Source organism: Sus scrofa, chromosome 14 (assembly GCF_000003025.6).
Source record: "Sus scrofa isolate TJ Tabasco breed Duroc chromosome 14, Sscrofa11.1, whole genome shotgun sequence".
In the NCBI taxonomy this organism is placed as follows: domain Eukaryota; kingdom Metazoa; phylum Chordata; class Mammalia; order Artiodactyla; family Suidae; genus Sus; species Sus scrofa.
In genome coordinates this window covers 30,158,177-30,174,083 of record NC_010456.5, presented here as the reverse complement: position 1 = coordinate 30,174,083, position 15,907 = coordinate 30,158,177, and the positions used below count along the sequence as shown (strand labels likewise).

Sequence of the window (15,907 nt, the reverse complement as noted above, 5' to 3'; positions counted from 1 at the left end):
GGGTCCAATACACCACAGCCATAGCAACGCCAGATCCAAGCCGCGTCTGTGACCTACACCACAGCTCACGGCAACACCAGATCCTTAACCCACTGAATGAGCCAGGGATCAAACCCAAAACCTCGTGATTCCTAGTCAGATTGTTTCTGCTGTGCCACAACGGGAACTTCTAGAATTAGGTGATTTTAAAACAACGATTGGTTTAATCTCACTGGAAAATACTTTTTTATTTTAATATAGGCATTGAGCCTTCTGAAACATTTGAAGTCATACAGAAGAATTTCTCCTCCAGTGGACCTAGAATATCAGTATATGTTGGAACACGTCATAACTCTGCCATCAGCTGCCCAAATCAGATTGCCTTTTCATCTGATATTCTTCGGCACAGCACAGAACTTCTGGAAAATTCTTTGTATGTTCATTAACTTCTGAGGAATTGCACAGAATAGCCAAGACCTTTTTCTTAAATAAATCATGCTGTCTTTGTTTCCTTTTCAGCTACGGAACTCAGCGAAGAATCCTTCCCAACCTTGCTCTTAATTTCTAAATTAATGAAGGTAATGGGTTAAAACTCATAAAAGTCATATATCTTTTGCCTATAATTCATTCAGACCCCATGTAGAGGGATTTTATGCAGCTTTCACATAAAGCCCTTAACGGTGAACATAAAAGTCAGGCTTAACTTCTCCTTTCTTTGAAGTTCTCTCTGGACACTCTGTACGTGTCTACAGCCAAACACGTTTTTGAAAAAAAACTGAAGCCTAAGCTGCTGCTGTTAACACAAGCTAAATCCTCAACACTGATTAACAAGGAGATAACGAAGATCACACAAACCATTGAATCCTACTTGTTATCCATAGTTAACCCAGAGTGGGCTGTAGCCATTGCCATCAGTCTTGCCCAGGATGTCCCAGAAGGTATGGATTCTTCCTTTAATTGGGCTTCAGGTGGTTGGCTGTGTTGTTTTTGGAACTTGAAGTGAAAAAAATATACAGAGAAGCAGTTTGACAGCTTGGAGTTATACATGCCTCGTCTCCTCTCTTGCAGCATCACTGAATGTTGTAGGGGTATCTATCAGTGATGCTGCTTGCTCTGGGTACGAGGACACAGGCGTTTCCCAGCTTGAATACTAATTGATGAATGCTTCCCCTTATACAACCATACCTACTTTCTTTTGTTGTTTTCTTTTCAGGGCTGCACCTTGGCATGGGAAAGTTCCCAGGCTATGGGTCGAATTGGAGCTTTAGCCACCCACCTATACCACAGCTCACAGCAATGCCAGATCCTTAACCCACTGAGCAAGGCCAGGGATCGAACCTGCATCCTCATGGATACTAGTTAGTTTTGTTACTGCCGAGCCACATCGGGAACTCCCATACCTACTTTTAATTATGAATTCTTAGATGTTGTCATGTGAGCAACAGGTACACAAACACGTGCACTTATTGCCATGTTTTTGGTTGTTAACAAACGTTAAAAATCACTGTTTCTTTTTACTGCTCATTCATAAGGAACTGGTAAAAAAAAAAAAGAGCATATTCATAGAATGGAATACTACATAGGTGATTTGGAGAGGTATCCAAGATAAGTGTTTTTTTTTGTTTGTTTGTTTGGGTTTTTTTTTTTTGGCTTTTGTCTTTTTAGGGCCACACCCATGCCATGTGGAGGTTCCCAGGTTAGGGGTCAAATCAGAGCTATAGCTACTGGCCTACACCAGAGCCACAGCAATGTGGGATCTGAGCCTCATCTGCAATTTACACCACAGCTCACGACGATGCTGGATCCTTAACGCACTGAGTGGGACCAGGGAACAAACCTGCATCGTCATGGATGCTAGTCAGGTTTGTTTCTGCTGAGCCATGATGGGAACTCCCGAAGATATGTATTACGTGAGAACATCAAATTATATTAAATGTGTGATCTTATCCCATTTGGGTTAAAATGTTTGTAAACGCGTGTTTGCATGCTCGGGTGGACACACACAGGGAGGAATGTAAGAATCTAGGAAATAGGAATAGAAGCTGAAGAGGAGGGCCTTTGTGGACTTTTACTTCCTGCCTTGTTTCCTTCTGTCCTGTTTAAAATGCTTTTTTTTTTTTTACTGTCAGTGTACATTTCCGCAATTGTTTTAAAACTGACTAATTTGACTAAAATACATAGTCTTGAAAGGATCAAAATTTACTTAGAAATCATTTCTTTATCTCTTTAGGTTCCTTCAAGATGTCCAGTTTGAAATTCTGCCTGTATTTAGCTGAGAGGTGGCTGCAGAACATCCCATCTGAGGTGTGTATGAACTAAAAGGTTGAGTCTCTTCTTCCTTTCTTTTTTTCTGTCTGTCTGTCTTTCTTTTATTATTATTTTTTTTAAGTCAAGAAATAGATTTATTAAAATAGGACGGTTGTGAGAAATGCAAGCGGGCAGGCAAGGAGGCTCTGCCTATTTTTTTATTTTCTTTTTGGCTTCAACTGCAGCATGGAAAAGATCTCAGGCAGGGAATGAACCCTCACCACAGCAGTAACCAGAGCCACAGCAGTGACAACACTGGATCCCTAATCTGCTGAGCCACCAGGGAACTCCTTTGCTTCTTGGCATTTGTAAAGAATGCTGCCGTTGAATACTGGGGTGCAAGGTCTGCTTTCTCTTTAATTTAAATTGTGCTCTTATCCTTCCCTGGTGATTTCAAGGGTTGGATGCCTGAAATGGAGAAAATGGATAAAGCTTAGTGTAGAGACTGAAGGATATAACTAAGTCAGAGGGGAACCTTGATTGATAAAGATGGATTCTTAGTTTCATTTAACATTTAGAAAATGAGATTTTCTTTTTGCTTGGAATTTTTTTGAAAGGATGAAACACATGAAAAAGCTGAAGCTCTGTTGAAGAAGCTTCACATTCAGTACCGGAGATCAGGCACTGAAGCTGTGCTCATAGCCCACAAGCTGAACACTACAGAGTATTTAAGAATGATCGGCAAGCCAGCACATCTCATTGTCAGTCTGTATGAACATCCTAGCATAAATCAAAGAATTCAGGATTCATCTGGCAAAGATTACCCTGGTGAGGGCAAAACCCTTTTTATCTTTGCATCCAAGGAGAACTAGCCCTTTGATTCTCTCTGGTATCTTGCATTGAAAACTTGGGGTTTTCTTTTTTTAATTCTTTGTCTTTAATATCTTAGATATTCATGCAGCTGCTAAAGAAATAGCTGAAGTCAATGAAATTAACTTGGAGAAAGTCTGGGACATGTTGTTGGAAAAATGGCTGTGCCCGTCCACTCAACCTGGTGAAGTAAGTCCTTGCTTGGCCAGAGTATCTGTTCTTGAATATGAGCTGCTGGTCTTTTCTCAAAGGCTGATGGTTCATCCTGCAATGATGTGTGACCTCTAACGGGAAGCACAGAATCTTAGAAGAAGGAACGTTTGAGCTTTTTTTTTTTTTTTTTTTTTTTTTTTTTGGTCTTTTTTTGATCCATCTCTTAGAGTAATGAAAATAAAAACCTTTTTAAACAAGAATTTTTTCATAAAGTAATGAACTACACTGTAATTACTTGTCTGTAAATATCATTTTGTATACTGGGCTTTTTCATCTAATAGTTTTTCATAAGCTTATATAGTCAACCAACTTTCTTCAGTTTTTAACTTTTTTTTTCACTTTTTCAAAGAAACCATCAGAATTATTTGAACTTCAAGAAGATGAAGCACTCCGAAGGTATTCTTTATATTTACGTTTGTCTACATCCCATTGCCCAATAAGAATCTTACCAATGAATGTGTCAGAGGTTGGTTTTGAAAAGACTTTCTTGATATAACAAGAAATCAGAACCTCTGAGAAGAATCAGTTCATTGATATATGGCTATGAATGAGTTTAAGTATCTCCAGTGAATAAATAAGAAACAACCCAGATCTGAAACTTCAGTGAGTTCCTTCTAGAACTTCTTTAGCAGAACATGTACCTCAAGCAAAGGAAAACCCTTCTGTAGCTAGGACTCTGGCCTCAGACCCCTATGTATTCTCTCTCTCCCTTGGGAGCTAGGCTGGTTCAGATACGGGTCTCCAGGATTCCTTTTTCCCTTCTGACCTAAATGTGAGACGAAAAAAGGCACACTGGTGTACTGTGCTAAGTCTGATTGGTCATGGCTTGCTCTCTTGAGAAGACTATATATGTGCTCAAGTCAAAGAATGTGGTACTCCATTAATGATGCCTGGCACAGGCTTGGGAGAGGGAGTGGTGGCATGCATGCCAGCCTATTGCCATTCTGGTCTAGACGAAAAGTAGGTCACGTCCCTCATGAAGCCCTACATCCTACATCGGCCCTGGACTTCTGATAGGATATGGAAAGATAAACCCTGGAAAAGAATTCCCCTGGTTTGGGCAGAACTGGCCTAGTATCCCCTCCATGGCCTACTTTCCTGCACTCCATCATCCTTGCTTAGTCCTTTACAGGCGGGGACACCTTTGTCTAAGCAAGAAGTAGCTCCTGGGGCATTTGTCTGAACCAGCCACCTGGAAAGGTTAGAGGGAAACAGTTCAGAGAGAGAGAAGCCCCAAAGAGAAGATCCCAAAAGGTACTTCATGCCCATCTCATCACTTCCTGCCTTTTCCCACTGGAAGCCCCACCCACACCCACACCCTCCAGCATGCCTGATCCAGCCTGCCCTTTTCTTGGGGGGGCCAGTCAGTCCTGAGTCTAGAGGTTGAAATGTGCCACTAACACAGTCCTGTGGACTAAAACAGAAGTTTTCTTTCTTTCTTTCTTTCTTTCTTTCTTTCTCTTTCTTTCCTTCTTTCCTTCTTTTTCTTTGTCTTTTTGGGGTTGTACCCACAGCATATGGAAGTTCCTTGGCTAGGGATGGAATCGGAGCTGTAGCCACTGGGCTCTACCATAGCCATAGCAATACCAGATCTGAGCTGTGTCTGTGACCTACACCAAACTCACAGCAATGCCAGATCCTTAACTCACTGAGCAAGATCAGGGCTCGAACCTACATCCTCATTTCCACTGAACCACGATGGGAACTCCTAAAACAGAAGTTTCTGAGTGGAGCATTCAGTGTGCTTTGCAGCTATGGTTTGTATTAATTTCCTAACTAGAGAGTATTTAGGTTATCAGAGGTTGACTAGCCATTTCACAGATGAAAAGACTGAGGCCCTGAAGACTGATGACATTCTTTGTATTTATTATCTTCTTCAGCTCTGAAGGAACTCAAGAAAAGATTAAGCATCCTTTAAAGGGGATAGTAAAAATGTCCTTGACTCATACCCCTTTCAGCCTGTGTTTGGGATGTGTAATGACTTTTTCTATGGAGAGTAAAACAGGTTTATCGTTTTGCTAATCTGTCACTAAATTAAAATCTAAATGTGCTTAAACATTTTTTTTTCAGAGTCCTGTATCTCCTTCTGTCTCGTCCAATTGATTATAGTTCAAGAATGCTGTTTATTTTTGCAACATCAGCTACAACCGTAAGCTCTAAAAACTTATTCAAAATTGTCTTTGCATCTCAGCCACACAGTTTACCATTGTCATGTTTGATTAAGATAGTGCTCACTTTTGCACTTATTCAAAGTATGTCTTACTTACTCTACAAAAGGTGATTGTAGTATCTGCCGAGCCCCATTTAGTTCTGGCTTCTGAAACATCTTGCTCTGCGAGCTGAGTGGTGCACCTGTGGACAGTTCCCACTGGTTGTCCACGTCCACGTTCACTGTTTTAACACCCTGGTCCAGCAGCATTCCTAATACCGGGGGCCCAAGCCACCTGGCCTGAGAGAAGTCTCCACCCTGGTCTCCAGACCCTGCCTGACCTGTCACAGCCCTCCCTCCCCACTAAACTAAAGCTAGTTAGACTAAACTTTCCCTTTCCCCTAAAGGCAATGTGACTTCCTTGGCCTTCAGGCTTTTGCGTTAGAAATGCTCTCCTGAGGCAGCCAGAGCAGGGGGAGAGGAAAGGCATAGATAGAAGAAAGGGAAAGGCTGAGATGCTGATGTCCTTGACAGCAGGGGTGGAGGGTGTCCCTTCTTTTTCTTCATCTGATAGTCATTCTTTCAAGAAAAAGTGATGTTCCATGAAAAGTGCCTGGTTCAGCTCACAGCTCAGTCGTACAGGTGCTTCTCCCTGAAAACACTGCACCACAGTGTGTTTCTCACAAACTTCCCATAGATCATGTAGAACATGAATGAGAACAGTTTGATGAACTAATATTAGTATATATTCAAATGTGAATTCATAGTAATATATTCAAGAGTTGAGGTTTAATAAAATTTTTACCACTTCATCAAGAACCTTCTTAAGCAAATGTCTCTTTTGTTTACAGTGCTGCAAATGTGAAGAATGCGGGGGCTGCCATAGCAGTTAGGTATTCCTACCGTTCACCCACCAGAGCTTTTGCACCACCCGTGCAAATATTAACATAGTGCAAAAGGCAGACCCCCTCATGGTGTTAGGAAAGTGGCTCTGACCCTGTTGCTTCTGAAAGAGTGTGAGGAACCCCCTCACCTCACCTCACGCAGGGGTCCATGGAACACACGTTGAGAACCACTAACTCCCTGAAGGGCAGACACAGATTTTAGTTTTTTTAAAAACCAGTGTGGCTCAAATTGAAGCTCAGTGCCCTAGTTACACCACATAGGTGCAGCTCTCCAAACCTCTTTTTTGGTCTTACAGACGTTAGGCGTGCACCAGCTCACTTATGCCCATAGAACGCGAGCCCTGCAGTGTCTTCTCTATTTGGCTGACAAGGACACTATAGAATCTCTCTTCAAAAAAACCATTGAAGAAGTGAAGTAAGTGGAATTTTTTAAGTTGTGTTCATAGAAAACAGATCATTCTTTGGAAACATAACTCTTAAGCCCCTTAGTTTGGAAGAATACATTAGGGGGGCCGTGTCAGCATTGCCTTGAGTGTCCTTGACATTCTGGCAAAGGGGAAACAGGCCTTTAAGAACATCTTGTTTCCCTTAGTTCTTTGAGACATTTAGAACCCGAGTGTTTTCTTCATCTTGCTCAAATTGATTTCTTTTTAATATTCCATGACTATATAGAAGCCTGAAATAGACATTTAACAACAAACCAGCCCAATATGTCCAAGTGCTGGCTTTTACTTTCAACCTAAATGTGGCCAGGGAGGATGATTCCTGTCCGTGTCTCTGTTTTCCAGATCTTATTTGAAAAGTATAACTTTTCTGGCATCATTCGAGACTCTGAATATCCCCATCACATATGAATTATTTTGCAACAGTCCTAAAGAAGGAATGATCAAGGGTCTATGGAAAAACCACAGCCACGAATCCATGGTATGTACCCTGAATCACCCAACGGCAAGGGACTCCGTCTCTTGTGTTCATTCAGCTGCCTGCCAGCAGATTCCTGAAAGACAGAAGCAGAGAAACTCTTATTCCTGAACAGCTCTACTGCTCTGAGAGCTGCCCTACTTTCCTATCGCAGAAGGTGACAAAGCAGCTTGGAAGTCCCTTTACCTAAGGCCTGAAGCCTTCCCCACCAACCAGAGAGAACACTTTTATAATCTGTCCCCAAGGCCTGCCTGTCCTCACCCAGACGGAGCAAAGACTGCCCTGTGCGGGGACTGTTGTTTCTCTTCCTCCTGGTTACTGGTGGGAATTTAGTCTCTGAGACAGTTGGAGCCCAGGGTGGGAAGGATATGAGGTCAACAGACAAATAGCAGCTAGGGATTCCTACTGTTCACCCAGCAGTGCTTTTGCACCACCAGCGCAAATATTAACATAGTACAAAAGGCAGACCCCATCATAGCATTAGGGAAGTGGTTCTGACCCTGTTCTTTCTGAAAGAGTATGAGGAACCCCTCTACCCCCCATGCAGGGGTCCATGGAACACACTTTGAGAACCACCGACTCCCTACTTCAGACAGAAGAAAGCAAAGGGGCAGAGGGAAGTCTGAGATGCTGTTTTTGAGTCCATAACAGCAAGAAAGAAGAAGAATAGGAGTTCCTGTTGTGGCTCGGCAGGTTAAGAACCCAACTAGGATCCATGAGGATGTGGGTTCAATCCCTGGCTTTGCTCAGTGGGTTAAGGATCTGGCGTTGCCATGAACTGTGATGTACGTTGCAGATGTGGCTCAGATCCTATGTGGCTGTGGCTGTGCTGTAGGCCAGCAGCTGCAGCTCTCATTCAACCCCTAGCCTGGGAACTGCCATATGCCATGGGTGTGGCCCTAAAAAGAAAAAAGGAGTAATTGTTTTTCTTTCCCTAGGGAGATGAGGGCCTTCATTGCAATTAGACAAATAAACATACCTTGATTATAAGCATATTTTGTTTTCAGCTGCCCTACTTTTTCCAAAGGTGGTTTGATTTACTGGTGTCCTGAAACAGCAGGATATTTTTTTCTTTTTCTGCTTCAGGCGGTAAAGTTGGTGACTGAGCTTTGTTTAGAATACAAAATCTATGATCTGCCCCTGTGGAATGGACTCTTGCAAAAACTTCTTGGCTTCAATATGGTAAGACTCAGTGCCCTAGACTGCAGAGTATTTTAACGATTTTGCACATGGAGTTCCTGCTGTGGCACAAGGGGATTTGCAGCGTCTCTGTTGTACCAGGATGCAGGTTCTATCCCTGGCCTGGCACAGTGGGTTAGAGGATCCAGCGTTGCCATAGGTCACAGCTGCGGCTTGGCTCTGATCCCCAGCCCAGGGACTCCATATGTCTTGGGGTGACCAGAAAAGGGGAAACAAAAACAAAAAAAGAAAAGAAAGAGATTTTGCACTACGTGTCCTAAACATTTTGCAACTGATACTTGCTATTAAATAGACGTATGCTAAAAACATTCGCTCTTGTTGGGTTTGTGCCCAACTAAAGAACTTGGGGTTAGGCCAGAGTAAATGCAAAATCAACTGACATAAATTTCACTGGAAACAAACAGAAGTTTCCCTGGCCTTTTTTGATGTTTGAACTCATCAGTGACCTTCTCTGGTGTTCCTCATGGAAGATAAGTTTTACTGATATTCCTTGTGAAAGTTTAAGAATTTGTTATTTCACATTGGAGTTTTCCTTTTTGGTGGTCTTTAGAACTTCTGTTTTATTTTTTCAGATTCCTTATCTAAGGAAGGTTTTAACAGCCATTTCTAGCATCCATTCTTTATGGCAGGTATGTAGTTTTCTAAAGTAAACATTATAGAATTTAATCATTATACTTGCTGGCCTCACTGGGACACTGGACTAAGTAGTCAGCTCCACAGTAAAGCTGCAGGATGCCGTTTGTTCCATTAAAATGTACCTGGACTTAGCTCAGGCATCACCTCCTTCTCCAAGACATCGCTTCTCCCAGTTCTCAGGCTTCATGAGTTACATCTTCACTTAATGCCCTCAAAACATTTTGGCTCAGCTGTAACATTAGTCACAGTGTAGTTCAACTACTGCACTTATACTACAGTTCACCTGCTCCTCTTAGACTTTGAAGATCCGTAAAGTCAGAGACCATGTTCTTACTCATTTTTTTTTTCAATTTCATGTGTTGTTCACACATATAATCACTCTCTCTATGTATATATACATATACATATAATCATTATATGTATATAAGATCACTGGAATTCCCATTGTGGCTCAGTGGAAATGAATCTGACTAGAAACCTGCAACTAGGATTGTGGGTTCGATCCCTGGCTTCACTCAGTCTGTCAAGGATCTGGCGTTGCCATGAGCTGTGGTCTAGGTCGCAAACTCGGCTCGAATCCAGCATTGCTGTGGCTGTGGTGTAGGCCAGCAGCTGCAGCTGCGATTCAACCCCTAGCCTGGGAACTTCCATATGCTGCAGGTGCAGTCCTGAAAAAAAATCACTATATATAAAATACATTATATATATAACACATATATATGTATATAGACATATGTGTGTGTTGTGTATATGGTATGTATATTATATATAATACATTATGTACAATAATATCATGTAATCACTATATGTATAATACATATAATCATTATATATGTAATATGTGTAATACATAATAGGAATATATAATTTATTCTAGTGTAATAAAGTAAGACTATAGAAATATGCTTAGTAAAACATAACTATGGTATCTTGGAGATTGTTTCATATCAACACATATAGATCTCTTTTTTCTTGAATTCACGTGTAAAATTTACCTTTTAAAGTATGCAGTTAAGTGGCTTTAATAGTCACAAAGTTTGTTACCATGACCTCTGTGTAATTCTAGAACATTTTCTTCACCCCAAAACTATACCCCCTATCCATTAGCAGTTATCCAATCCCCCTTTCTCCCTCACTCCAGCCCCTGGTAACCACTAGTCTACTTTCTCTCTCTCTGGATTTGTCTCTCTATGGACATTTCATATCAGTGGACTCATATAATATGTGGCCTTTTGTCCTTCTTTTACTTACCATGATGTTTTCAAGGTTCAGTTGCATTATAGCATGTTATCAGTACATTACTCCTTTTTATTGCTGAAAAATATTCTATCTTATGGTAGACTACATTTTATTTATCCATTTATCAGTTTATGGTTTTTTGGGTTCCTTCCACTTTTTGGTTATTGTGAGTAATGCTGCTCTGTGAACATTTGTGTACATGTTTTCATGTGGATGTATGTTTTTATTTTTCTTTAGTATATATCTAGGAGTAGAATTGTTGGGTCTTAGGATAACCATTTAGCCTTTTGAGATATCTCATTATTTTTAACTCTTAATGTTCTCCAAAATATAGAATAAAATATAAGTTACTTAACAGCTCCCCTACTGATGAAAATTTATGTGTTGCCTTACTCTTTTCTTTTCTTTTTTTTTTTTTTTTTTTTTTTTTGCTTTTTAGGGCCACACTTCTGGTATATGGAAGTTGCCAGGCTAGGGGTCAAATTAGAGCTATAGCTTCAGGCCTACACCACAGCCACAGCAATTGTGGATCCTTAACCCACTGAGCAAGGCCAGCAATAGAACCTGCGTCCTCATGGATACTAGTCAGGTTCGTTAACCACTTAGCCACAACAGGAACTGCTCCTAATTCATTTTTTGAAATTCTTTCTGTTCTTTCTCCTTTCCTATGGTCCTAGCAAAGTGTCTGGCACATAATGGACTTGGTATAAATTTTGTTTTCTGAGTTGGATTTTGATACTTTTTTCCCAAATGGAACAATAATGAATCATGAAAAGATACATGCACCCCAGTGTTCCTTACCACACTGTTTACAATAGCCAAGATGTGGAAGCAACTCTAAGACTCATCAACAGACAAATGGATAATGATGGGGGGTGGCAGGTACACACAATGGAATGGAGTATTATTCAGCCATTAAAAAAAGACTGAAGTTTTGCCACTTGCAGCATGGATGGACCTAGAGAATATTATGCTTAATGAAAGAAGTCAGACAGAGAAAGACAAATACTGTATGATATTACTTCTATATGGAATCTAAAAAAGACAAATGAGTATATATGTGAAATAGAAATAGACTCACAAATGTAGAAAACAAACTAGTAGTTACCAAAGAGGAGAGTGAAGAGGGGGCAAATTAGGGGTATGGAATTAAGAGATACAAACTACTATATGTAAAATAGATAAACAATAATATTGTATAGCACAAGGAATTATAGCCATTATAATAACTTTTAATAGAGTATAATCTGTAAAAGTACTGGATCTCTATGCTGTACACCTGAAACTAATATAATATTGTAAATCAACTGTACTTCAATTTCTAAAAATGTAAATATAAGAGTATTTAACAGGGCAAATAATAATAATAACATATCAGCGAGGACTGTATGTCAATATTCTCAAATACACAATTATGGAGGAAATTATACTAGAATATTAAAGATGTAAAACAGGGAGGTATCAACTTATGAGTTTGGTCTTAGCATCAAGACTATGAGCTCTAACCATATATAGTTCTGCAGTGCAAAAAAAGGGGAGTTCATAAGATTCCAGACATGAATTCCTTAATAGGCTTGTTTCCACAGGTTCCCTACTTCAGCAAAGCTTGGCAGCGTGTGATTCAGATACCACTACTTTCAGGTATTTTTCTCTCCCCTGAAACATTGACAATAGCATTTCATAGTTCTATGTATATATACACATTATTGTTTTTTATTCTCAGCCTCTTGTCCTTTAAGCCCCAGTCAGCTGTCAGATTGTTGTGAGAGTCTCATTGCTGTTCTGGAGTAAGTAAAGTATTTGTCTTCCTAGCCCCCCAAATCAAATCTGTTGCTTGTAAAATTCCTTTCTAATAAACATTTGTTATGAGTAATTTCCATTTTACCTCTTGATTTGAAAATAAAATATCTCTCTTGTTTTTACAATGTCTACTTTCCAACATGCAGTACAACTAGTGAACTTTATTCAATATGCATCCTCTAAAATTTGTATCCATATTTAATGTAAGTACAGGGTATCTTTTTTTTTTTTTTTTTTGCTTTTTAGGGCCACACCCGCAGTATATGAAGGTTCCCAGGCTAGGGGTCCAATCAGAGCTACAGCTGCTGGCCTACACTACAGCCACAGTAACACAGGATCCGAGCAACATCTGTGACCTACACCACAGCTCATGGCAACGCCAGATTCTTAACCCACTGAGCAAGCCCAGGAATCGAACCTGCAACCTCATAGTTACTAGGTGGATTCATTTCTGCTGTGCCACAATGGGAACTCCCAGTACAGGGTATCTTTTGTGAATACTGTAAATCATACAGTGTTGTCTTATAGATGTTGAGTCTTTTAAGTATTCATCTTTAGCCATGTATAGACTTTCAGACACTCATAGCTTCAACAAGGAGTCTATGTAGATAGATTCTTTTATTCCATGAAGAGTTCCCTGGTGGCTCAGCAGGTTAAGGATCTGGTGTTGTCACTGCTATGGCTCCAGTCATTGCTGTAGTGCAGGTTCAGTCTGGGAACTTCCACATGGCGGAGATGCGGCCAAAAAAAAAAAAATTAAAAGACTCGAGTTACTTGTTACTAGGCATATTTAATGCTCTAGCACTTTAATGTTTAAAATTTCTGAAAGCATAGACTTGTAAGCACTGTGGAAAACTAGGAAGGCCAATATAATCTAGTAAATCAGGTTATTAACTAATTAACAAACTCTCTTAAAGATGTCCAGTTTCAGATGATCTTGACCTGATCAGAGTGGCCAGGCAGTATGTCCAGTTAGACCTTCCAGCTTTTGCATTAGCCTGTCTGATGCTCATGCCCCACTCGGAAAAAAGGCACCAGGAAATAAAGGTATCTTGTAAATTATTCCTCCAGGACTGCCAAGGAAACAGAAGGGCTCAGGTTGCATGTCCCCTGCAAAAGGTTGCACTTTGTTTTTACCAAACCTGTAAAGCATGAGTGGGGTGGGAGGTAAGACTGAAGAATAGATGAAAGTTTATCTGAGGGATGCCTGAAGAGGGGTTGAAACCTCATTCTTTATCCATGGGGAGCAATGAATTTTCCTGGAAGAGAAAAGTGAAATGGTCAGGCAGTATTTTCGAAGGAATAGTCCCCATGGGCTTGGTCAGAAGAGAAATGTGGCAAGAAGTAAAACTCTGGGAAAGCTATTGGATTTGAATAGGAATTTATCTCACTTGATCCATATCCAGCAACTCTGTGACGAGGGAAGGGAAGCTTCAGGGGAAAAGTGCCCAAAGTAGAATGGTGGCAACGAGAATGAACTCAGTGGAGAAGATGGGGGGCAGCGTGACTTGGTGACTATATGTGGGAGAAGAAGGGAGGGAAGAGTCAGGCTGTGTGTGGGTGTCTAACAAAGGAGCCAGAAGCAGTATGAGGACAGAACTTTTAAAAATAACTCCATTCCCTTTATACTATAGAATAAATAGAACGAAGCATTTTGAGATGTTTTACAATCATTTCCCCACGGGTAGAGAAGCCAGTACCTAGAGATCTATATAAATGAACAGGCATGTTTTTTTGTCACTTGCTCTAGTCATTGCATTTTTTTTGAAACCATCTGTGCCCATCTTTGACTTTGTTCTTTTCTGACTATTCTTAAACTCATCTGTTGATGCTTTTCAAAGTTTTAGTGTTTAAATAGATTTCTTTTGGCACTTAGAAGGACAAAATGCTTATTAAACAGTTCTTTTTTGGTGGAGGAATGGGTATTTGTAAAATGCTTTCTCTCCCTTTATTTCAGTAATTTTTTTGGTTGGTAAAGGTGTTTTTTTCCTAGTAGATAAGCTTTAAGATATTTCAGATTTTAAAATGAAAACTTTCTAGGCTTGACAGAAATTAGTAGTAATCATACTTATCTATTCATTGTGTTTTAAATTTTTTTCCTATAGAATTTTCTGGGCTCCTGTGACCCTCAGATCGTTTTACAGCAATTAGAGGAGCATATGAATACTGGCCGGTTGGCAGGGTTTTCACATCAAGTAAGAGGCATTTTCTTCTTTCGTTATGAAAAAGTTTGTTTTTAGAAGGTAATAATTTTCCCCAAACCAAGATTAAGTGAAAACTTAGCATCTTGATGTTTCTTCATATAGACAATTATTTTGCTTTCATTAAAACCTCAATAAATTTTTAAATGGCAAGGACCCTGGCTGTCCTGCTTACTGCTATGCTCAGTGGAAAATTCTGTAGCCTTCAATGCTTGTCATTGTGAACAGATTTTCCTCATAAGAAGTACTAAAGTGCTGGAGTTCCCACTGTGACGCAGCAGGTTAAGAATCCAGCATTGTCTCTGCAGAGGCAATTGTCCCAGCACAGTGGATTAAAGGATCTGGCATTGCCGCAGCTGTGGAGTAGGTTGCAGCTGCATCTCAGATTCAGTTCCTGGCCCAGAAACTTCCATTTGCTGCCTGTGTAGCCAAAAAAAAAAAAAAAAGAAGAAGGAAAAAAACCCCGAAAAACTCCTAAAGTGCTTAACAACAATAATGTATTATTTATTCACTCTATGCTGACATGAGCCAAAGCCATCCCTCTTCCACCTGCAGTGATAATTTAACTCCTAATTATCAGGAATGTCTTGGTATTGAATAGGACTTGGCAAAACATGTTTTGAATATGATGATACCTGTCATTCCATAGATTAGAAGTCTGGTTCTGAATAATATCATAGACAAGAAGGAGTTTGGGATTTTGGCAAAGACAAAATACTTCACAGTGTTGAAATCACACATGATGAATACCAACAGCATCACTGAGCTAGTAAACTATTTGGCAAATGAGTTAAGGTAAGTTAATACAATTTTTTAAAAAAATCTTAATGTTGGAGTTCCCGTCGTGGCGCAGTGGAAACAAATCCGACTAGGAACCACGAGGTTGTGGGTTCGATCCCTGGCCTTAATAAGTGGGTTAAGGATCCAGTGTTGCTGCTGTGAGCTGTGGTACAGGTCGCAGACACGACTCGGATCCAGCATGGCTGCGGCTGTGGCGTAGGCTAGCAGCTACTGCTCCGATTCGACCCCTAGCCTGGGAACCTCCATATGCCACAGGTGCAGCCCTAAAAAGACAAAAAACAAAAAAAAAAAATAAAAATCAGAAAAACCTTAATGTAGAATTTCCTTAAAATTTATTTTTACTTTGGAGGAAAACGTCAAATAATTTTAAAGCTATTTGGTTATAATTAAAGGCTCCACATATTAAGCTGTAGCATCACTACTGTGCCACTAACACAGGGTATTCATAGGGTACTTGTCTTGGAACCTAATCTCTTGGAACCAAACAGTTAATCAAGCTGCCTGAATTACCAAAATAGGTGTCTTATAGTCCTGCTCTGCAACCCTACATTAGGAGTTCCCGTCGTGGCTTAGCAGTAACAAACCTTACTAGTATCCATGAGGATACAGGTTCGATCCCTAACCTTGCTCGATGAGTTAAGGATCCCACGTTGCCGTGAGCTGTGGTGTAGGTGAAAGTCACGGCTCAGATCCCACGTTGCTGTGGCTGTGGTATAGGCCAAGACAGCTGCAGCTCCAATTTGACC

General features: G+C 40.4%; 1 protein-coding gene across 5 annotated transcripts in view; it reads left to right on the top strand.

The window, feature by feature from the left end:
* Positions 1–15,907, top strand: part of KNTC1 (kinetochore associated 1) — an 87,071-nt gene that overhangs the window by 67,905 nt on the left and 3,259 nt on the right. For all 5 annotated transcript variants that reach the window (XR_002338925.1, XR_002338924.1, XM_021074083.1 and 2 more), the window contains 17 exons: positions 241–412; positions 499–557; positions 701–917; positions 2,210–2,283; positions 2,844–3,054; positions 3,176–3,285; positions 3,659–3,705; positions 5,380–5,458; positions 6,660–6,778; positions 7,152–7,287; positions 8,371–8,466; positions 9,057–9,113; positions 11,946–12,000; positions 12,083–12,146; positions 13,077–13,206; positions 14,265–14,354; positions 15,010–15,155. Coding sequence is in view for 3 of the 5 variants with exons in the window: in XM_021074083.1 (XP_020929742.1) it covers positions 241–412; positions 499–557; positions 701–917; positions 2,210–2,283; positions 2,844–3,054; positions 3,176–3,285; positions 3,659–3,705; positions 5,380–5,458; positions 6,660–6,778; positions 7,152–7,287; positions 8,371–8,466; positions 9,057–9,113; positions 11,946–12,000; positions 12,083–12,146; positions 13,077–13,206; positions 14,265–14,354; positions 15,010–15,155 (1,862 nt within the window). In the remaining 2 variants the exon portion in view is untranslated. The remainder of the gene's footprint in view (positions 1–240; positions 413–498; positions 558–700; positions 918–2,209; positions 2,284–2,843; positions 3,055–3,175; positions 3,286–3,658; positions 3,706–5,379; positions 5,459–6,659; positions 6,779–7,151; positions 7,288–8,370; positions 8,467–9,056; positions 9,114–11,945; positions 12,001–12,082; positions 12,147–13,076; positions 13,207–14,264; positions 14,355–15,009; positions 15,156–15,907) is intronic.